Genomic DNA, 23,086 nt, shown 5'->3' with positions numbered 1-23,086 from the left:
TCAGTGAGTGTCTTAGGGAAGGAACCATGTTGTTACTCTCTTGCTGGAGATCAGAATGTGAATGCTAAGCACAACCTGTCACATGGGTCACATTAAACAACAGGCACATCTGCATCATGTGCCTCTTGCTCTCTGCATCCCAACAAGTTTAGGGCTTTCCTCAGCTGCTCAGTTTGCAGTCTCTAGGAGCTTGTTCCCCGTGGTGGATGCAGTTCTTGTTTTCTTGCCTAAGCTGCAGTCTGGGTGGCAATATGTCTCCCAGGGTTCTGCCCCATTATATGGGGATTGAAGACTTCCCTGCTTCTTCTGTGACTAGACTGACCATCAGTCTGGCTCTTATGGCCTCTCCTTTTTCTAGTAGCCATAAATTTCATTGAGGAATATATCCCTGTTTCCTCCCATGCATTTCTTTATGATAATTCTCTTTAGTTTCATCACTTACTGCCCTTCCCTCTACTGGCCCATCCATGTGCTCTGTGGAACTTTGATCTTGTGAACTAAGTCTTGATTATTAAACTTTTTCCTTCCATACCTTTTCACTGTTGAACTTCTCTCTAAAGACTCTACTTTCCTTGCCACCTCCTCAACCAGAGGTTACTCCTTCTCACTCTTGGAATAGTGGTGAAGTCTGATTTCAGGCCCTTTTACCTTTGCTCAAGCTAGACAGCTTCACAGTTCTTATGATGACTACTCATATTTTCACTGTTGTTATCTTGTCAAGACCGTTATACTAGCTCCTCTTCCTTGATGATCCTGGCATCTGACTCTCATTCCCTTGGCCTCATTCTGGTCGTCAGTATTCAACTTATCTGACTTTTCTATCATTTTGGCCTCGATTATTTGAACTCCTTAATTGTGATGACTTTCTTTTCTACTCTGCTTCAGCTCCCAAAGGGCAGTTTCTGTCTTGCCATCCATTGCTTGGCATTGCTGTACGTCTGAAGTGTCTCCTTCTATAAATGGCTTCTGATCTGTCCACTTGCTTTTCTCCCTTGTTCTCACTGTACCTGCTTTTTGCCCTTGTTTGTAGTCAGCTCTTCCGTTCATCTTGCCCTATACTTCCCTATTTCCTTTAAAGCAGTAAACAGTTTGTTCCTCATTTCAGTAATACTTTCATCAGCATCACTGCACTGATCTTTCCTTCTACTTCCTTAGTAGTCTAGTAATACCCAAGCCTAGGGGATCTGATTCAGTACTGCTGATTTTAGGGAAAAAAGTCTTATCCTAAACTTTCCTCAGAGATATGTGAAACCTAACAGTGCCAGGTCATGTGGTGAAAGTAACACGAACTTTGGAACCACACAAAATTGGGAGGTTCACATTATGATTCTACTCCTTACTTAGCTGTGCAGCTTTGGGCTTGACACTTAACCCCTTTGAGCCTGAGTTTTCTCACCTGAAAATGGAGATATTTTAATATTGTTTTATACTGTTTTTATCTGTAAAAGTTGTATGAAAATTCACTAGCTGTTCTAGTTTGCCAGCTGCCGGAATGCAACACACCAGAGATGGATTGGCTTTTAATAAAAGGGGATTTATTTCATTAGTTCTTCAGAGGAAAGGCAGCTGTCAACTGAGGTTCTTTCTTAATGTGGGACGGCACAGGGTGATCTCCGCTGGCTTTCTCTCCAGGCCTCTGGGTTCCAACAACTTTCCCCGGGGTGATTTCTTTCTGTACCTCCAAAGGCCTGGGCTGAGCTGCGAGTGCTGAGGTGAGCTATGCTGAGCTGCTTGGGCTATGCTATGTTGCGCTCTCTTATTTAAGCACCAGCCAATTAAGTCAGACATAATTCATTGCAGCGGGCACACCTCCTAGCAGACTGCAGATGTAATCAGCAACAGATGAGGTTCACATACCATTGGCTCATGTCCACAGCAACAGAACTAGGCACGTTCACCTGGCCAAGTTGACAACTGACTCTAACTACCACACTAGCCAAGAAGGAAGGGAAATAACCGATGGTTGAGAAGTTTGTTTTCTTTTCTTTTTTTAATTTTAACATTGTTTTAATCAAGTAATGTAACTGTTTGAGAAACTATTTTCTTTTATCATATGGAAGCCTAGAGTTTACAGAGAAGAGAGATTGAAAATCTATGCCAGAAACAGAAAAAAAAGGATGCATTTCTAGGAGTGGCATTATTGATTCCAAGGCCTTATGAGCATCTTTGTGCTTTTTTTCTGTGTGTGTGTTATGTTTTATGTATTGTATAAATAAATCAGGTTCTGGGAGACCTGACCTACATTGGGAATTATCATAATAAGATTTTCTCCTAATTTATTAGGTGTAAAATGAATCTTCTTTTTTTTTTTCTGGCATGGGCAGGCTCCGGGAATTGAACCCAGGTCTCTGGCATGACAGGAGAGAATTCTGCCACTGAGCCGAAAATGAATCATCATTTTTATTTTTAGCTTATCTTTAAAGCATTAGTGTGGACGCATTTTTCCCCCACCCTATTTTTTTTTCCTTTTTATCTTTTATATCATGGAATTCTCTGTTTTTGTCATTTACAAAATTATCCATTTAAGATTATAGTGTTTTTCTTATGTTTGGAGATTTTATCGTTTTTGTGTTAAACCTAAGTTTGATTCATACTTTTAAAAATCTATCAGTCTTTGTTACTTCAGAGCTATGTTATTTTTTGTTGTTGAGGGGTTTTTTTTCTCTCTTTTCTTTAGCATGGGCAGGCTCCAGAAATCAAACCCGGGTCGCCGGCATGGCACACGAGAATTCTGCCATTGAGCCACCATTATCTGCCCTATGGTGGTGGTTTTTTTTTCCCCAGAGATTTTGTGGATTCTTTGTTTTCTGTTAGGTTTCTTGTACTTTTGATTAAATAGGTTATACTTAAACATAACAGTCATTTATTTTGGTGTCTGTTATTGATCCCATTTTCTGCCTCAGCTTACATTCCATTTATTAAGTCATTCTTACTAACTCCCAGTATTTTGAAATGTTTACTCTCAATATAATCTATTTATCAAATCTAAGGTACTTTTGGTTATAAGAAAGTACCTTAAATAGCCTTTCATTTATTTTTTGTTTGTTTGTTGTGGATTTTTGCATGTGCAGGCACTGGGAATCAAACCCAGGTCTCTGGCTTGGCAGGCAAGAACTCTGCTTGATGAGCCATCGTGACCTGCCCTTATTTATTTTATATACCGTTTTTTGGCAAAAAAAAAATTGCTGCCAATTATTTATAAGATACCAGTGATCATTAGGCACATCCTAATTTCAGAGATGTCAAAATGGAACACAGTGTAAGTTTGAGAGTTCATAATGCAGTATTTAACATTTTCTATCCAGTGGGCCTTATTATTATTATTTTAGTTCCATTGGCTTATATTTCTGTTTTTGTACCAATATCACATTGGCCAAGTTTAAGGAGAAATAATCTAGTGCTTCTTGCACACATAGGCATCTTTTCATTCTTCTGGTTTCAATAGTGTCATTTTTCTATTTGTATGTTAGTGTTCTAAATTATTCTGTGTGACCTTTTAATAAGTTAGGTATGCTAACTATTTTCTATCATTTTTTTTTCTCATTGGTGGATGTCATTTGTGTTTTCAGCTTTCATTGATTTCAGTTTTTGTTTTTGAGTCTTATTTGTGATTATTTTCTATTTCTCTTAGGATTAGAAAATCTTTGTACACTCCTTAATCAATACATATTCACCTAAGATTTCTTCTATTTCAGTTTCCTTTTGACATTAAATTTCTTTATGTACACCATCATGTTTTTGGGCCACAAATTATTCCATTGGTCTCTTCATTTATTCTTTCTTTTTTTATTAACTTCTTAATTGTAAAATATAACATGTATACAAGGCAAAGAAAGAAAAAAAGCAGTAATTTTCAAAGCACACTACACCAAGTAGTTACAGAACAGATTCCAGAGTTTGGCTTGGGCTATTGTTCTGTCATCTTAGATTTTTCCTTCCAGCTGCTCCCAAACACTGGAAGCTAGAAAGAATATTAATATGTGATTCAGCAGAGATATTCGTCTTCCAAATCCTTTTTTCTCTGTTATACCTTCTCCTCCTTTGATCCTTCTCCCTGGGTATAGGGTTCTTTGGGCAGTGCCCACTCTGACTTCATGTTGAGAAGGGGTGTTGACACTAAAGAATACGGGGATCCTTTAATTGATGATCTTGGAGAGGCTGGCCCCTGTGGGCATCAGGACCCATTTGACCCAGGAACCCTTCAGGAATTATAGGTTCTCCAGGAAAGCAAACTTAGTGCATGAAACCCCTATAGCGACTCAGTTCGAGCCCTAGGTGTTCTCAAGAATCAACAGAAATGGTGTTGATGGGGTTCAGCAAACCATGGCAACCAGCACCATCTAACTAAAGCCTCCATAAGAGCATCTCAAAAATAACCTCTTGACTCCATTTGATCTCTCTTGGCCACTGATACCTTACTTTATTATACCTCTTTTCTACCCCTCCTTGGTCTGGAAGGCCTTGTTGATCCCACGGTGCCAAGGAGATCCTCACCCTGAGTGTCATGTTCCATGCAGGGAGGAGAGCAGTGACTTACCTTGCAGGTTGGGATCTAAAGAGAGAGAGGCCACATCTGATCAACAAAGAGGTTTTCTGGAAGCAACTCCTAGGCTTCACCATGGACAGTCTTAGCTTCTCCCCTACAGAAACAAACTTCATAAGGGCAAGCCTCAAAATCAAGGGCCTGCTCATTTTTCTGAGAGTCCCCAGTGGTTAAGAGGGTACCCAGAGCTTCCCAGATGGGAAAGTTCAATAGTTCCATACACATATGTATATTTTTTTCCCCACCTTTGGACCTTCAGGGCACTTCACCAACATCTACCAGTTATCAGCCCACCACAGTCTGAGCTGTATCCCAGCATTACACCAAGCTACACAGAACTGTAAGGCCTTGTTCCCAGCTCTGGACCCCAGGAGTCTTTGGGTCATTCAGATGAGCTATCCAGACAGATTTAGATTATGTGTTACAGAAATTACAGGTTCTAGATATAATAAACCTATTTGCTTTTGGTCCCATACAGTAGATGAAGGTCTAGAGTATATACACTATCATCTTTTACCTTATATTCTGATTTACCTTAGACCTAGCCAGATTGGCTTTGTTTTTTAACTTTGAGGCCAGATCTCCCCTTTGGTTACTTCAACTTTGATTATATGTAGTTATGCTAACCTTCGTGGCTACAGCACTCCATCTCTGGGTCTCAGATGTCACAGAGGTACTAAAAGTCCCAGAGAAATATCAGCTGATACACATATAATGAGCTCAGTGTCTCAGAATCTAGAAATTCATTTACAACTTCGGACTAAGTATGGCTGCTATAAAAGTTTACAATCTAGGCTCCAATTTTCTTATAAGTATTTTCTAAAAGAAACCTTAGCATATTTGTTCTTTTGTTTCTGGCTTATTTGGCACAACACATTGTCCCCAAGGTTTATTCAGTTTGTTGTGTGCCTTCTACAGTCTTCCATTTTGAAACCGCACCATATTCCGTCATATAAATGCATCACAGTTCTCCATTCTACTTTTCAGTCATTGTACCCTTTGGCTCCCTCCATCTATTGGACATCATGCATAATGTCGAAAATAAACCATGTCTTACAGTGTCCTCACTTGGTCGTACAGTCAGCAATATTCTCAATTTTAGACAGTTTTCATTGGTCCATAGTGAAGAACCGACAAACACAGTGTCACCAACTGTCAAATCAAAACTACCCTTTATCACTTGCCCCCCCCCCATTAATTGCCCCTGGTAGTACTGTGGTACTGTTGAAGTCTTCCTGTAAACTATTGACCATAGCATGCATTTTTAGTTTTCCCCCATATCCCTACTGTTGACTCTTTGTTCAATCGAACCATTGAAATAATTCATGCAGGATTTATTTATAATTGTAGATTTAATCAGTGGGGATACTTGGCACTATACATCCCCTTTCAATCATATTCACCTTCAATATGGCAGTGTTACTTATAACCCTGCTCATTTTTTACCATCACTTCTATCTGTTCCCTTACATTTAGGTTTTAACCTCTTAGCCTTTACCCCGTCTCTAGCTTTTGTGGGTCTCTAGGTCTTCAGTGTAACCTTTGAGATTACCTTTACCAGAGTCATAATAACAGAATCATGGAGTTTCTACCCTTTTGTGTCTGATTTATTTCACTCAGTATTATGTTCTCTAGACTCATCCACATTGTCATATGCTTTGGGGCCACGTTTTGTCTTACTGCTGCATAATATTCCATCATATGTATATACCACATTTTGTTTATCCACTCATCTGTTGATGGATATTTGGATGGTTTCCATCTTTTGACTTTTGTGAATAGTGCCACTCTGAATATCGGTGTACAAATGTCTGTTTCTGATACTGCTTTCAGCTCTTCTAGGTATACTGAGTATTGGTATTGCCAGGATATAGGGAAACTCAGTATTTCGTTTTCTGAAGAATTGTCAAATCTTCTTCCACATGGCTGCACCATTATACATTCCCACCAACAGTGATTAAGTTTTCCAATTTCTCCACATCCTCTTCAACATTTGTAGTTTTCTGTTAAATAGCAGCCATTCTTATAGGTGTGAGGTGACATCTCATTGTATCTTGATTTGCATTTCCCTTATAGCTAATGAAAATGAGCATTTCTACATGTGCTTTTTAGCTGTTTTTGCTCTTCAGAAAGTGTTTATTTATATCCTCTGCCCATTTTATAATTGGGTTGTTCTTTTGTTGTTGAACTGTATGATTTATTTATGTACACAGGGCATCAAGCCTTTATTTGCTCACATAGTCATTCAGGGTCCAGGTTGAGAGAGGCCCTGCATCTTCAACATGTGTCTCCATTAGGACCTGAGTGTTGTGAATAGGAGCTTCTGCATTCGGCTAGCAGATGGGGAAGAGAGAGCATGAAAAATTATGTAGGTTTTTATGGACCAAGCCTTCAAGCTATATAAATCACCGATACCTGTATTTCATTGAACAGAACTCAGACACATGGTCACACTTACTTGCAAGGGAACTTGTGTGCCTAGGAGGAAAAGAGAAGCTGGGCAAGCAGCTAGCCAGGATTCTGTCAAGGATAAGAATTGTATTAAGACTTGTATTTAATTTTTAGGAAAAATTGAAATCTTAATATATTGAGTCTCCCTTTCTAAGAGTTTGTATTTTTCTTTTTTAGAATCTCATATGTTTTACCAACATTTTTTGTAGTTTTGTTCACAAAGCTATGCATATTTATTTTAGCATTATTCTTAAATATTTATTGCTAATGTTGTGAAAGATTAACTTTTTTCTGCTGTTATACCTTCTAAATGATTATTTCTTCTGTAAAGAAAGTTTATTTACTGTTTTTTACTTTGTATATTATAAATGGGCACTTAAAAGAGTTCTAAGTATTTCACTGATTCTTCTGAAATTTTTATATATACAGACACATCTGCAAATAGGCATATCTTTTTTCTAATAGTTTACACTCTTGTATGATAATTAAAAGTGTTTTGAATGCAGCAAAACCTTGATTTGAGTTCAAATTGTCTACTTTGTGAACTTGATCAAACTTAACTGAGTCTCAATTTTTTAATCTATAAAATGGGAACAATAACAGACATCATCATGTTACAGAATTAAAGAAAGAAAAACATGCAAAACAGTACCACACCTAGTATCTGATGGGGACTTGAAACATTATAGCTCCTTCTATTATTATAATTATTTCTGTATATTATTTTACTGCATTAGTTCAAACTTCTAGAACAGTGTTGAATTAGCATGGTACTGTTTTGGCACCTTTTTTTAATTGGAACCCCTCTAATATATGAAAGTTTGATAGAGGGTTGATTGTTGATATTGTTATCCTTTATGTTGCTGGTTTTCTAAGCATTTTAAAATCCTAAAAAAATTTTAAGTTTAAATAGAGTCAGGTACGATTATTGAATTTTTTCAAATCATATTTTGAGATCCTTTTAGATGATTAAATGTTTTTTCTTCTTAGACCTATTGAGGTGATATGTTACTTTGTTTCCTAGTATTGACCCTTCCTTCATTCCTGAAAGAAAAGTTCTGCTTGGTTATGGAATACTATTCTTTTTTTGTATGTAGAATACTATTGTTTTAATGTTTTTGTGAATTGTCTCTAGTTTTTATTTTTTACTAATTTATGTTTTGGTAACTTTAAAAAGCAAAACAGGAAAATATTCTATCCTTTTCTGTGATCCATTGCAGTGTATACAGCATGAAAGTTATATGTTCCTTAAAATTTTGAAATAAATCACCAGTAAAACTTTGGTCCTGGAATCTTTTTATTGAAGGTAGTTCATGGATAACCTTTTATAATTTCTTCACTATTAACTGAGCTTTTCAGCCTTTTTTCTTTCTGCTTGAGCTGACTTTGATGTTTTAGTTAGGGTTCTTTGGTGATATAAGGAATCCCACTTAAGCAAACACAAGTGAGAACGAAGAATGGTTATATGATTTAGAGAGCTCACAGAACACTAAGAAGCAGTGAATAATTACCTTATAAAGGGAAGGGATCAGGGCTGCTTTGAGAGAAGCTATTCTTTTCTTGTGCATCCACACTGTTTTCATTCCCTGGATGGCTTCCCATGGATCCCTGTTTCCTTTTGCCTTTGGGGTACATGCAACCCCATGATGACTGCTCAGTGGTATAAACACCTATGATGCAGCATGGCTCTTGAGCTTTATTTAGCTTTAGCCTTCAGTTCACTGGGCTCTTCTTTTGCTCAGATTTTCAAAAGGAATAAATTGGATCAAATTATTTTTGTTAGTTAGACTTTGTTAGTTGTAAGTCTCTAAGAAGACATCTGAAAAGACTACTTTGTGCGGTTCACACCTTTGGTTAATTGAGCTGTTGGTGGGTAGGGGCAGGACCATGGAGGTTACCCAGCAAAGGTTACTGTGGTCATTGGCAGATTTTCTGAGAAGAGGATTGAATATAATCAGGAGACAGGTACTGAATGTTTGTATAGTTGTAGCAATGCTTTATCTTTTTCTAAGAGAAACAAAAAATGTTTCCCATTGATTTTAGCACTACTGTTCTCAGTGATTTGTTTGTGCGTTGTACCTACATAAGGATTACTGGAAAGATTATTAAAGATACCTGTCCTCCACGCCTCACTCTGAGATTCTGTTCTAGTAAATTTAGTTGGAAGTGGGTTTTTAACGGGTCCCCAAATATGTCAGATACTCGATTCCAAATTTTAAGAAGCTGAAGGAATGTGGTTTCTGTTACTTGTTCCATACCCTTTGTTATCCATTCTCATTTCAAATTTTATTTCTTTTCTTTTCTTTCTTTTTTTTTTTGAACATTTTGGTATTTATTACTCAGGTCTTCTTTTTGTGGATATTTAACATACATTATTTACAAAATGGGCATGATACCAATTTTTAAAATGATCTTCACTTTAAATTTTTTATTGTAATAACCAATACAGTGCACTTTTGTGTACCACAGAGCACAAAAGTCATTTTAACCACATTCAAGTGAACAATTCTAAAGTACTGATTATGTTCACAATATTTTGCTACCACCACTGACATCTGTTACCCCTCCTTTTTTATCACTTCAGACAGAAACTTCTCACCCATTAAGTTATACTTCTCTCCCCCCTCCCCCCATTACTTGGTAACCTATAAACCACCATCTGTCTTTATGAAGTTTGCTGCTTCAAGGTATTTCATATAAGCAATATCATACAATATTTTTCTTTTTGTACCTGGCTTATTTCACTCAACATGATATCAAAGTTCATTCATGTTGTAGCATGGATCAGAACTTCATCCCTTTTTACAACCGAATAATATTCCATTGTGTGTACATATCACATTTTGTTTATCCATTCACCTGTTGATGGATACTTGGATTACTTCCACTTGTTTTTTCTTGAATCTAATCTCTGAATACTTGGGTTCTGATAAAATCCTTTTAGGTTTATACATCTGGAGGAACTGGTAAAAGCTTTTCTCTCCCTGGTTTTCAGTGTCCTGGACTGAGTTGTAGTCCATTCCAACCTTATTTGCCTGGTTTTCTAATTTTTGAGCAAATGAACTATAACCCCCAGCAGGCATTGCTACTACAGCCTTCTTATCTCCTCTACTCCATATGATTTATTTATACAGACTACTGTGAATCCCTTAGATACAGTATGTGGCTACTTAAAGTCCACTTTTTACATAGGCACACATGTTCTCCTGTCCTCACTTGATATTACTTTAAATTAAGAATCTTTGAATGGATGGAAAAAGAAATTTCAAAGGGCAGAGTGTACATATAAACCATTGATTTGTATTTTTCAACTCAGTTCCATTGGCCTTGTAGCTAGTGGAAATTCCTTCCAAGTGCTAGCTATAGTTTGGCTATCAATATTACTTTGAATTGGAGAGGATGTTTAATGGACAGCTGAGCAGATACTATTGTCAGTGGAAATTTAAATCTGTTTTTTAATGGAAATATTTAAAGTTGTTTGTACATAAAATACAACTTGAACCCAAATACATTGTTTTGAAATGTATGGCTTTAGTTCATACATATAACATAAAACTGTACCACTAACTTCATACAGCTTTTGAAAAAATATTTGGAAATGTTAATATTAAAGTAAAATTTTCTCCTCTTGTTTCTTGTTGATTTATTTTGGAATAAATGGAATAGCTTTATCATTCCCTTGCTTAATTGCAAGTATGTTAGAAAAAATACGAACTTATGCTCTTAAAAGTTAAAAGCTTCTGTCCTTCCTTTGGTAATTATTCTCTGGGTAAGCAGAATAAGTTCATGTAAATACATTGTAGGTCATCTGTAAAGAAGTACTGATGTTGAGTCCCTGGACTATTAAATACAGATCAGATTCTCCTCTGAATCAAAGAAATAGGTATAAACAACCCTGTTCTTAAATTGTATGTATTTTATCGCTAAAGAAATTTCTAAATGTATAATTAATTTTTCTCTCTTTTTTGATAGTAATCCTGTGGATTTGAGTAACCCAGCCATTATAAGCTCTACTCCCAAATTTCAGGAACAGTTCTTGAATGTGAGCGGAATGCCACAAGAATTGAATCAGTATCCCTGCCTTAAACATCTGCCTCAAATATTTTTTCGTGCCATGCGTGGAATCAGCTGTCTGGTGGATGCATTCTTAGGTGAATTTTGAGTATGTTGCTAGGTGTTTGGAGAGCTACATTTAAATAACTCTAGAGGCTAATCCTAGAAACTGTTACAGAAAGCACAAGGGAAAAGATCAACAGATTTGATTGCAATCAACAAAGTATGAAAAAAATATTTACAACAAATGTGATAAGTAGAGGGTTATTGTTGTCTATATAAATTAAGACAGAATAGATAAGTGAACAAAGGATATGAATAATTTGCAAAAGAGAAAATTGTTCATTCTCATTATTTATCCAAGAAAATACAAATCAAAATGCATTAGTTTCTAACCCCACAAAGGATAGGTCCGGCTTACTTAAAATTAGGCCTAAGAGTCACCCCCAAGAGAACCTCTTTTGTTGCTCAGATGTGGCCTCTCTCTCCAGCCAACACAAGAAGCAAACTCATCACCCTCCCCCTGTCTATGTGGGACATGAATTCCAGGGGTGTGGACCTTCCCGGCAACGTGGAACACAAATCCTAGAATGAGCTGAGACTCAGCATCAAGGGATTGAGAAAACCCTAGAATGAGCTGAAACTCAGCATCAAGGATTGAGAAAACCTTCTCGACCAAAAGGGGGAAGAGTGAAATGAGACAAAGTGTCAATGGCTGAGAGATTCCATACAGAGTCAAGAGGTTATCCTGGAGGTTATTCTTACACATTAAGTAGATATCACCTTGTTATTCAAGATGTAATGGAGGGGCTGGAGGGAACTGCCTGAAAATGTAGAGCTATGTTCCAATAGCCATGTTTCTTGATGATGATTGTATAATGATATAGCTTTCACAGTGTGACTGTGTGATTGTGAAAATCTTGTGTCTCGTGTTTGTTTTATCTACCTTGTCAACAGATGAGTAGAACATATGGAATAAAAATACATATTAGGGGGAACAAATGTTAAAGTAAATTTAGTTTGAAATGCTAGTGATCAGTGAAAGGGAGGGATAAGGGGTATGGTATGTGTAATTTTTTTTCTGTTTTCGTTTTATTTCTTTTTCTGGATAGATGCAAATGTTCCAAAAAATGATCATGATGATGAATATGCAACTATGTGATGATATTGTGAATTACTGATTATACATGTAGAATAGAATGATCAAAATAGGAATGTTTATATTTGCTTTGTGTTTTTTGGTACTTAAAAAAAGAAGAAAAAATTTTTTAAAAAATGCGTTAGTTTCAATTCCCAAGTATATTAGAGCAAAAATTATAACATTCTGTGAACTGCTGTTTAAAACTATGTACCACATTTTAAGGATATGAAGTCAGAATTTTTTAACTCATTGAAAGTCAGTGATAACTAATAGCTACCTATTTCTAAAACATTTGTTACTATAGGGCACAATTAATATATTGTGATAAAGTTTGACTGCCATATAACAGAAAACCCAAAATACCAGTAGCCTAAACAAGATAGTTCATTTTCATACACATTAACTCCAGGGCTAGGGAGTACAGGGCTGATACAGCAGTTCCAACATCATCAGGGTCCAGATGACTTTCCTAACTCTCCTTTCTGTACTGCTTCTTGATTGAGTTCTAACCATTCCGTGCAGGAATTAGGGAGGAAGAAGAGCCTACTCTTAATTGTCTGATTCTTTTAAGGCGATTTGTTGGAAAACCTACCCAACAATCATCCATTTCCCTCTGATCAGAACATGGCTATGCCAAGCTGCCATAGTACTTATTCATTCTGCATAGCAGTGCTCAGCTAAAGTTTGTTTTCTGTTACTCAGGTAGAAAGGGCAAATGGATATTGGGAGGCAACCGGGAGCCTTTGCTATAGTCTGCATGTTCTGAGACTTCACTAGTGTGGCTTGGGGAAGGTATTCTGACCATGTATTTTGAATTAAGAAGAATAACTCCATTTGTCTTTTTTTAAAGGCATTTCTAGACCCCGATCAGACAGTGCTCCCCCAACACCCGTGAATAGATTAAGTATGCCTCACAGCACTGCTCTCAATACCACCCCACCACATAACCGGAGGCACCGGGCTGTTACTGTGAATAAGGGCACCATGAAGACAAGCACAGTAAGAGTTTTCATCACCATTGTTATGCCATATAAGCTTGGCTTTTTAAGCTGCCATCCTTTTGAAAAAGTCCTGTTTTCTCAAACTCTTTGTGGATATGAGGGGATTTTTGTGTTTTTCCTGTAGGTTAGTACAGCTCATGCCTCAAAAGTTCAGCATCAAACATCCTCCACTTCTCCTCTGTCAAGTCCAAATCAGACTAGTTCAGAACCCCGGCCTCTGCCTGCCCCTCGGAGACCAAAGGTTAACAGCATCTTGAATCTTTTTGGATCATGGTTATTTGATGCAGCGTTTGTTCACTGTAAACTTCATAATGGAATAAACAGAGACAGCAGCATGACTGGTAAATATTGGTCAAGAAATATGTTATCATTTCCCTTTTCTTTTTTTTCTTCTTTTTAATCTTTCCTACCTGCAAGATTAATATGTATCTTAAAAAGCTCTTTCTCTGACCAAGCAATGTCTTGTGCTTAACCCCTTCCAGCTGAAGTAACAGAACTTTGGAAGTTTTCCTACCTGACCTTTTTATGTATGTTCTGTGAGGTTTGGCCGTTGGTCTGGTTTAATTAGACACCTTTCAGGTTAGCCACTTTTTGTTGAATCGTATTCCTTTCAGTAGGTGACCTGGAAGTTCCCTTCATGTCAGCCAGGACAATAATATTGATATGAAGACTTAAAGATTTTGTCCAGGCATTTACTTATAAGAAGTGTTTTTCTTAGCACTTGACAGCCCACTTATTAGTACATGTAAAAATATCAGTTTCTGCTTCACAAAAAGATTGACCTCTCAGTTTTCATCTAGAGCTGTATTTTAAGGTTACTCTTGCATAATGCCATTTGCTGTATAACTCTAAGACTGGTAGAGAATTATATTAATTACTCAATCTTGAAACCATCTAGATTTTATTGCAGAAATGAAACTGTCTAAATAAAATCTGATTTATTTTTGTCATTTTACCATTATACTTGGAGGTATAATGGCTTAGAGTGCAGAATGGGGGTGGGTGGGTTAGTGTAAATGTACTGAATATTGGTGACATGTTAGAATGCTGGATGATAATAATAATGGCTGGCATTTATTGAAATAGCACATTATTTCTATGTGCTAGGCACTGTTCTATGCACTTCACATTAATTAATGAGTGCATTGGTTCTTAAAAAAGCCCTTCTCCACTGGGGTTGGAAATAGATTGAGATAAGAGAATGTCTAAATGCATTAGTTTATGCATCTCCAAGGAGAATGTTAATTCCAAAAATTAAACTAATTTAATGGCCAGAGTGTCTGTTTTCTCTCAGAAATGCATTCTTAGGTATTATGTATCATCTCAGAGCTGGGATATATGTATGTGAACAATATACACAGATAAAATTATTTTGGATGTTCCTGAAAGTCTTTTAAATTATTTAGAAAGGTTATAACTATAAAGATATTTTCAGGAATATAATTTGAGGTTGAGTGATTGAATATAGGGATTTCTTTGCTTATTTTATTTCATCCAAATTCAGGCACTTTATATTCTACCATTTCCATACTATTAATTTTATTTACAAGTTTGAAAATAGTGTTTATTTATGAAAGTAAATGTATTTACTTATGATGACTAAATGAAAACTTTTCATTTTTTAATTTATTGTTATAACATATGTATGTAAAAAATTTTCCATTTTTAAAATAGCAAATCTTAAACATTTTTAAGTGTACAATTAATGAAAAATTGTTAAAAACCATTTTTGGGTTATATTTACTTTATGTTCATATGCCTTATATTTTGAGTTTTCTGAACCATACTTATGATAATTTGTACTGTATTTTCTATATTGTCAGTCATATATTTTTATTTTTATTAAAATGTTATTCTTACGATATAACTTTTGCATATAGAAAGCCATTGACACTAAAATCCCTGCATCCAGAATGGCTCAACCTGCAGCTTTGTTAATGGGCTTGCTTAAAAGGAACTTACAAATCTTTCCACTCACTAGGGTATTTGTAACAGCTTTACTCACCCTCCTGTACCAGAAGATAGAAATCAGGATTCAGAAGATATGTGGGCAACAAATTCTTAATTTTAACACTTAAGATTTTTCTTGTGGGGATAGACATTCTCCTTCACTTTGGGTTCAGAGAGGATGAAGGCTGTTACAGTACCTAGGAGATATGAGGTGTCAAATTAGTTGAAGGGGTTAGAGTGTTATCGATGCCAATCTTGAGGTATTGGATGGGGCGGGAGGTCTGAGTATACTAATTCTAAGTACTGGCTGCCATCAAGGAATTCTGCCATACAGTTCACCTTTATCATAAAGGTTTGCTTCTTTGAACTGGTTAGCTTTGGATTTATGTGACAGTACACTGTGCTTTGTAAAAGTAGCATTGAGCTGGGAAGGGTTAATGAACTAAAATTTTAATGCACGTTATGGGCGGTTCAAAACTGCAATTCTTTGTAGTTATGTAATTTTCTTCGTTCATTGTTTTGCATGATACAAAACTCATTATTTTGGACTTGAATGCACAGTTTCCTATGTTTTTGAACTAGCTTGTGGTATCATAAAGCTTTTAATCTAACTTTTAAAAAGCTAAAAAGCTTCTTAACTTATTGTAAAATTTCACCATCTTTAAAGTATTTTATAATTACTGCTGTCCTTTGATTTGTTTCCATTTATTTCTATTATCTTGCAGCATCTTTTATCCAAATTCTTCTTTCTTATAAATCTTGTAAGTAGGAACCAGAAGCTTCTCCTTAATTGCAGTCATGTTTTTTTAATTTTTTTTTCATAATTCCATTAAAAATTTTGATTGTCATTGTCTCTTGTAGTTTTTGCACTTGGGAAGGAAAATATTTTTCTGTGTTTTGAATGGGGAAGATTGTTGGCAAAAGCAAATTAATCTGCCTGAATCAATCCCATTATTTCTGTACACTAGTCTGGTCATGTCATGAATTCCAGGACTTTGCACTAACTGTGTTTTGGCTTTTTATTTATTTATTTATTTTTAAGCTTTAAGCTTATTTTTATACAGATTTAGTGTTTGATTTGTATGCATTCTGCATGTAGTGTTTTTCAAATGTATTATTGCCGGATAGCTTATTCAGGATTGAAAATGGCTCATGGGAAGTTGCATAAAGATTTGTGCCTGACTCTGCATTCTATTATATCTATTATTACAAAATAATTTAAACATTTTGTGTAGAGTGATAAAAAGATTTCAGAGCAATTTTCATTACACTATGAAATCTTTTGTTAAAAATCAAAAGCAACTTTCAAAGGGCTTCTGTTTCAGTGACAATGAAATGACCACGATAACTTTCTTACTGATCCAGTTTTCTGATTTATCAACCTCAAGTTAGCTGCTGTTTGTGGTTGTTAAAATTCATTCTCATTTTGCTTGGTTGGACGATTCTTTGGTGTGCTTTTTGGAGTTGGGTGGGTGGTGGGACTGCTTTCTCTCCCTCCCTACCCATGCTCATTTTACCTTGCCCTTTCCCTAAGAATATAAACTGGCATGAGTTTGTCCATTCAGTTGTGATGTCCTTGGGGTAAAGTATAAATTCTAATAGCTGTTTTTCTTAATTTTTAAGCATCATTCTCTAAGAGGGAGTAAAAACAGAAAATAAATAATAGAGAAGGCAAATTCTTTATTATATATATCTGTATTGAATGCAGATATATTTATATATATGTAGTCTGCTGTTCAGAAATTCAGTTGAAAAATGCTTCTTGTAGAATCTGTTAAACTAATTCCACTGTAAATTAGTGACCCATTTTCAAGGCAGATTTCAGAGAGCCCTTTTTAAAGAAAAAAATTGACATAGTTGCTAAACAAAAGCATTATTGAATTCTATTCAAGTAGATATTTTATGATACCAACATTTGATCTTTGTGTCCAGGGTCCCATGAGCCTATTGACATATTAACAAATATAATAAAACCCTCCTTTTCTCTCCCCAGCCATTACAACCCAAGCTAGCATGGAGTTTCGACGGAAAGGGTCACAAATGTCCACAGACACCATGGTTTCCAATCCTATGTTTGATGCAAGTGAATTTCCTGATAACTATGAAGCAGGAAGAGCTGAGGCTTGTGGGACACTGTGTAGGATTTTTTGTAGCAAGAAGACTGGAGAAGAGATTCTGCCAGCTTATTTATCCAGGTCTTAGAATTTTTATTTGTTTCTTTACCATATATAGTTTTTATAGTGAAACTATTGTAGCATGGCTTGGTAGGCTGAATAAGTAAATGATGGTTTCATATACCTGCAAACGTCTGTATGCAATTGAAATTTTTATTTATATTCTTCCATTGTACCTACCTCATCAGATTTAATAAGGACTTCGAGGACTCTCTTTATTTTAGAAGTGTCATTAATCCCATCTTATTTGACTTTTATTAATTGTAGAGCGTTTTGGAGGGACCACACTAATTTGTTAATAATTTTCTAGCACAATATTAGACTCTCTGGAAGGTTCAGAATTAAGTCAGCAATAAATTCTGCTCCAAGGAGTTTTTCCCCCTAGAGTGAGCAAAGCCATGTGCACAAGAAACAAGTAATTCAGGATTGAATAGAAAGTTGGTAAGAGAGATGCATTCAGAGGAAGAAGCAGTGAGCACTTAGTCTACAGGTTCAGGAAAGAGTTATGAAGGATTGGATAATTGTGCTGGACTTGTAAAGGACAGACAGTATTTAGAATATGTTAAGTTAGATAAGTTCATCTTATCCAAACCTGTGGCTCTAGCCATGTGTGAAAGGCTCTTATGTTCACTTAGTTGCTCTTACTCTGGTCACAAGCTAGAGAAGTTGTTCTAGACTCTTCTTTAGTACCTTTAGTTAACCAATCAACTCTTGCCTTTCTTTCACTTAAACCTCTTTATAAACTCTGTATCTGCCCTGTCCCCACCACTATACTTCAGACCTTATCACTTTTTTCCTAAATTAACTATAATGGCCTCCTATTTTCCCTGATTCTGCTTTACTCTCCTCAACTGATCATGCATACAGCTGCTAGGTGATGTTAATATCAACAAGAACATTCAAGTATTTGTATACCTGATAGGTTCTCAGGAAGCTGACTGTCAGAGGGAACCAGGTGCAAAAGCACATATGTATGGAACAGAATAGTATGTGTAGGAAACTCATCAGAAATATCTTGAGCATAACTGTTGGCTTTAATAACAGAAACTCTCTCAAACTGACTTAAGCTAAAGGGAAGTGAGTTCTGAGGAACTAGTGCTATTGAATAAATTCTAAGGTCTATAAGTGCAGCGGAGCCTCATGAGGAGTGGGAACCAGGGACTGGAAAGTGTTCAAGGACAAAAGCTTTCTTCCTTTCCATTTTTCTCTCTTCATGGTCTCCTAGAAGTGCTTCATTCTTCTATTCTCTGGATATCATCCTATATTGCAGCCTGTTCCTAAGTTCCCAGTTTCTATGCCCTTGATCTAGGTGATCAGCAGGGCCAGTTACCATCTCTGAATCCTAATTTCAGATTCCTAGGAAAGAGAATTTGATTAATCAGGTATCCACCTCTGGTTTAGTCAGCAGCAGCTGTGAAGGTTATACAGGGGTGCTGGACCTCACCCTCCATGGTAGGGGCACATTTTCTCAGGAGGGAGACTATGGTCAGGGGAGATACCTAAAAAAATATCAATAACAGAGCTTTATCAATAGAGACCATGAGCTTTCTGACCTGCAAGACTGGATGGGTGTTAATGCCACCAACCAAAAGCAGATTTGGCGGATTGCAAATGATGAGTTTAGATTTGAACCTATTATATTTGAGCTGTCTGTGGGATATTGGTCATCATAGTTGTGCACAGGGAGTACTGTAGTAATCAACAGACATATCTTACCCTTAGATGTCCATTAGGTTTTTAGCTGATGGATCTCAAGCTTAATTAAGAGGTGTGGGCTGGAGATTGATTTGTTAATACTTGGTTCCTTAAGAAGTCTTTAAAACCAGGTTTAGTAGAAAAGGAAGCTTTGCAAACTTATGGTGGTAACCTGAGGAAAACCAATATTTAGGGGGCAGGTAGAGGAAGAGGATCTGTTCAAGGTCAGAGAAGAATAAGGAGAGAAGAGAGTAATCAAAGGGTTGAATTAGAATTTAGACTTGTCTCCTGGATTTGGCAATTGAGAGGCAATTCATTATTTGCTACCATGGCTTTAGATCAGTTCTAGGGAGAGAAGGTAGATTGAAATGGGCTCAGGGGTGACTTGAAGGTGAGAAAATAGTTTCTGAAGACTTTGGTGGAGAAGAAAAGATACTTCACATGGTAAAAGAGTGTTCTTGAATGATGGAAGACTGAATTCAATTCTGTAGTTCCCCCAGTCTGTTGATAATTACTATAATCATTTTGTTTTGTTTTGGGTTTGGTTGCCCCATTTGCAGGCACCTATAGCTTTGAGTTGTAAGGCCTAGAACTTCCAAAAGGTGTAATAAGTGTGAATCTTTTTATTAGGGAAGATAATTTGGTTTTTACTGTATGTGATTCTGAATTGTTGTTTTAACTCCAAAAATACCATTCAAAGGACAGAAAGAGTGAAAATTGAAAATAGACTTTAGATGACTATGTAGAATATTATTAATAATTATGGAAACAATTGGTAGCAGATTATTTAAATTTTCTTTCTTGCTTTCCTAGATTTTACATGCTTTTAATTCAAGGTTTGCAGATAAATGATTATGTGTGCCATCCTGTCTTGGCCAGCGTTATTCTAAACTCCCCTCCTTTGTTCTGCTGTGACTTGAAAGGGATTGATGTTGTGGTTCCTTACTTTATTTCAGCTCTTGAAACCATTTTGCCTGACAGGTGAGCTATCATTTCTGTACTGTTATATTAACCTTCTGGTTTGGCCTGGTCCATTTTGGTGCTGCTATCCAGTTTCCTAATTTATCCTGGCCAGTCATCTTCATAGCTTGAGGGGACTCAGGCCACATTAAATGAGTATAGAACATCCAAACACACCTCATCCCTGAATTCCCTCAGTTCTGATTTGTCCATCCATGGACTTGTTCGGTCCTTTTTGACTTGTTCTGAAGGGGAATGAACAACCGTTGCGCAGAGACTCTACCTTTGTAGAATAGGCTTTAAGTGTAAAATAAACAACCATATTCCCAGTTTAATTCAATAACAGTTTAGTGTAGAAATTCACCCACAAATTACAGAATATAAAGTAGAAGTAGTTGTTGTATTCCTTATGAAACTAAACCTAATGCTTGTATTGTGAAAATTTGGCATAATATATATTTAGCAGCAACTAAAAAAATTTTAATTCAAAAGTTCTTATAGCAGTTTTTTTTTTGGCAGAGAACTCTCAAAATTCAAAAGCTATGTAAATCCAACAGAATTGAGAAGATCCTCCATTAATATCCTGCTTTCTTTGTTGCCCCTGCCTCATCATTTTGGCACAGTCAAGTCTGAGGTGATGTTTCATTAAAATTTTTTATATTCTATATTCTGTTTATGTGCTAATTCAAGCCAAAAAAAATGTTTCTAATAGAACAGATTTTTAAAATTCTGTTTATTTTAGGTGATTTGTTGCTTGCTTTGTTGAGATATTTCTTGCATCATTCTGTCAGCATGCCTTGGCCTACCATTTATTCAAGTGATGGTACAGGCTGATGATGTTTGATAGTTGTATGCACTAATAGATGTAGCACAGTGGCTAATATCAATTAGACTGAAGGCCTTGCTTGCTAGACTGACCTTCTGTTTGTTCACTCTGCCAGTTCTACCTGGGCATAGTGAACAATGGTTTATATATATATATATATATATATTTTTTTTTTAATTAATTTAAAAAATTAACAACAAACAAAAACATTAACATATCATTCCATTCTACATATATAATCAGTACAACGGTTGATATTAAATATTGTTTGTTTCTTCCATAGGTGGTCCTGGAAGGAAAGTTTAGTAATGACGACAGCTCTTCATACGATAAACCAATAACTTTTCTGTCCCTGAAGCTGAGACTTGTGAATATACTAATAGGTGCCTTGCAAACAGAAACGGACCCCAACAACACTCAAATGATACTAGGTTTGTGTTCACACATTGATTTATAACAGTAGACTGACACATCCTTGAAATGCTAAAAGGTACCTAAGACAGAGGTAGAATGATCCTAAACAGATAGGTCATAGACACCTAATTAGTTGTCTGTGACTGAGCAGAAAGTTTTGTAGGGGTCTCACAAATTTCAGATGCTCTTAATTTCATTATGAGCATGGTTTTCTAGATTCACAAATCTAATTTTTTTTCACATTCCCAGATACGAACTGTAGCTATGTTCTTGTGTAGTCTGGGTTTTTAGAGACTTTTTTAGCCTGGGCCTGGTACATTTTAAACATGGGGGGGTAGTGTATGTGGAGAGGGGTAATGTTTTCATTTAAGAAAGCCTACAAATTATAGTGTTTTAGGACATTCAAATGACAGTATTTAACTTGAAATCAGAAAATTTCTACATTCGTATAGTATTTACCCTTGCTCTGTAGATCTCTCTGTACGATTCAAGAAAGTCAGTCATCACTCCTGCTATAGATTGGCAAAGATTTTCCTGTCTTCTCTTTATCCATCGTGCAAGAGCACCCCACCATTGGGGCATTAGGCAGTATGCTAGACTTTCCAATTCATTTCCTTTCCTAATCTTTCCAGGCATATGGGTTCCTTAAAAATGAATAAATGCAGCTTGCCCTCAGAATACACAGTCATGAGCAAGCCCTGAGCCTGTGTTAGGCTTTAACCATTCTTAAAAAGAAATAGTTCAGTGGTAGAATTCTTGCCTGCCATGGAGGAGACCCCGGTTTAATTCTTGGCTCATGCACTTCCCCAAGGCAAACAAACAAACAGAAAACAAACAAAAATTCAACAAATAGTGCTGCAATAATGGGATACTCACATGGAAAAAGAATGAAATGTATCCCCCACCATACAGCATACAAAAAAAAAAGTGGGGGAGTGTGAGCAAAAAGATATAGTTGTAATTTTTATTTTGTTATTTTTGTTCTATTTTTAAAATATCAGAACCTGGTTTTAAACATATTCCGTAATACTTTCCTTAATTTGTATTATCCTTGGAATTGAGATTGTTTATATCTGGCCTTCCACACCAATTAAAATTTTAATTTACTTTTTTATATAAAACAAAATTTGACTTTCAGATTTATTTTAGAAAAATGAGAGTTTAAAACTTTGGGGGAAGACAAAAAATTAGGGCATTTTTTAAAAGATTTTTTTCTGACCTATCAACAGCTTTATTAGTAATTTTATGGGAAGTTCTTCTAGGAGTGCTCAGCCAAAATCATATTCTTGTCCTTTACCATTAGTTATGTCGTTTACCTTTACCTTTTAGTTCTTGTTATGATAAAATACTCTTTTTTTTGCTGTTGCAGGGGCAATGTTAAATATTGTTCAAGATTCGGCACTTTTAGAAGCCATTGGTTGCCAAATGGAGATGGTAAGAAGCATGTTATTAATACCTCACTCCAGATGTCATCTGTCAGAGAATATAATTCTGATTTTATGTAAATTACATTCCAGTTGTCTGTCCTTGTGATTTTTAAAGGCATTTTGTTTGTAAATTCAACTCATTAATTCAGAAAGAGCCTATTTAAAAGTACTATATTTATATATGTTGCGGTTTCTACCCTTCAGTTCCTCATCTGCTATACATCAGGTCCCTGAGAGAGTCTGCATGAGAAAATCACCAGCTAAATGCAGTCTTTATTAATAGACAGCATCTGTTCAAAACTATTTCTTTTGCTGTGCTGGTGAACTGGCCGGAATAATCTAAGAAAACACCCACTCCATAATTCCTGACAATCCTGGTAGATGTAGTGCTGGCTTTAAGTAAGCATCTAATTTATTCTTTCCCTCTAATTATCTCCTTCTAGCCCCTCTA

General features: G+C 36.1%; 1 protein-coding gene across 6 annotated transcripts in view; it reads left to right on the top strand.

Moving 5' to 3' along the window:
* The window catches only part of RALGAPB (Ral GTPase activating protein non-catalytic subunit beta), a 107,846-nt gene that overhangs the window by 25,103 nt on the left and 59,657 nt on the right, over nt 1-23,086 (top strand). For all 6 annotated transcript variants that reach the window (XM_077168768.1, XM_077168782.1, XM_077168774.1 and 3 more), the window contains exons 7-14: nt 10,967-11,145; nt 13,039-13,187; nt 13,314-13,530; nt 17,133-17,334; nt 19,822-19,989; nt 20,488-20,602; nt 21,078-21,225; nt 22,578-22,642. In XM_077168768.1, coding sequence (XP_077024883.1) covers nt 10,967-11,145; nt 13,039-13,187; nt 13,314-13,530; nt 17,133-17,334; nt 19,822-19,989; nt 20,488-20,602; nt 21,078-21,225; nt 22,578-22,642 — 1,243 coding nt within the window. The remainder of the gene's footprint in view (nt 1-10,966; nt 11,146-13,038; nt 13,188-13,313; nt 13,531-17,132; nt 17,335-19,821; nt 19,990-20,487; nt 20,603-21,077; nt 21,226-22,577; nt 22,643-23,086) is intronic.

Source organism: Tamandua tetradactyla, chromosome 1, assembly GCF_023851605.1.
Source record: "Tamandua tetradactyla isolate mTamTet1 chromosome 1, mTamTet1.pri, whole genome shotgun sequence".
Taxonomy (NCBI): Eukaryota; Metazoa; Chordata; class Mammalia; order Pilosa; family Myrmecophagidae; genus Tamandua; species Tamandua tetradactyla.
This window is presented reverse-complemented; position numbering and strand designations above follow the sequence as displayed.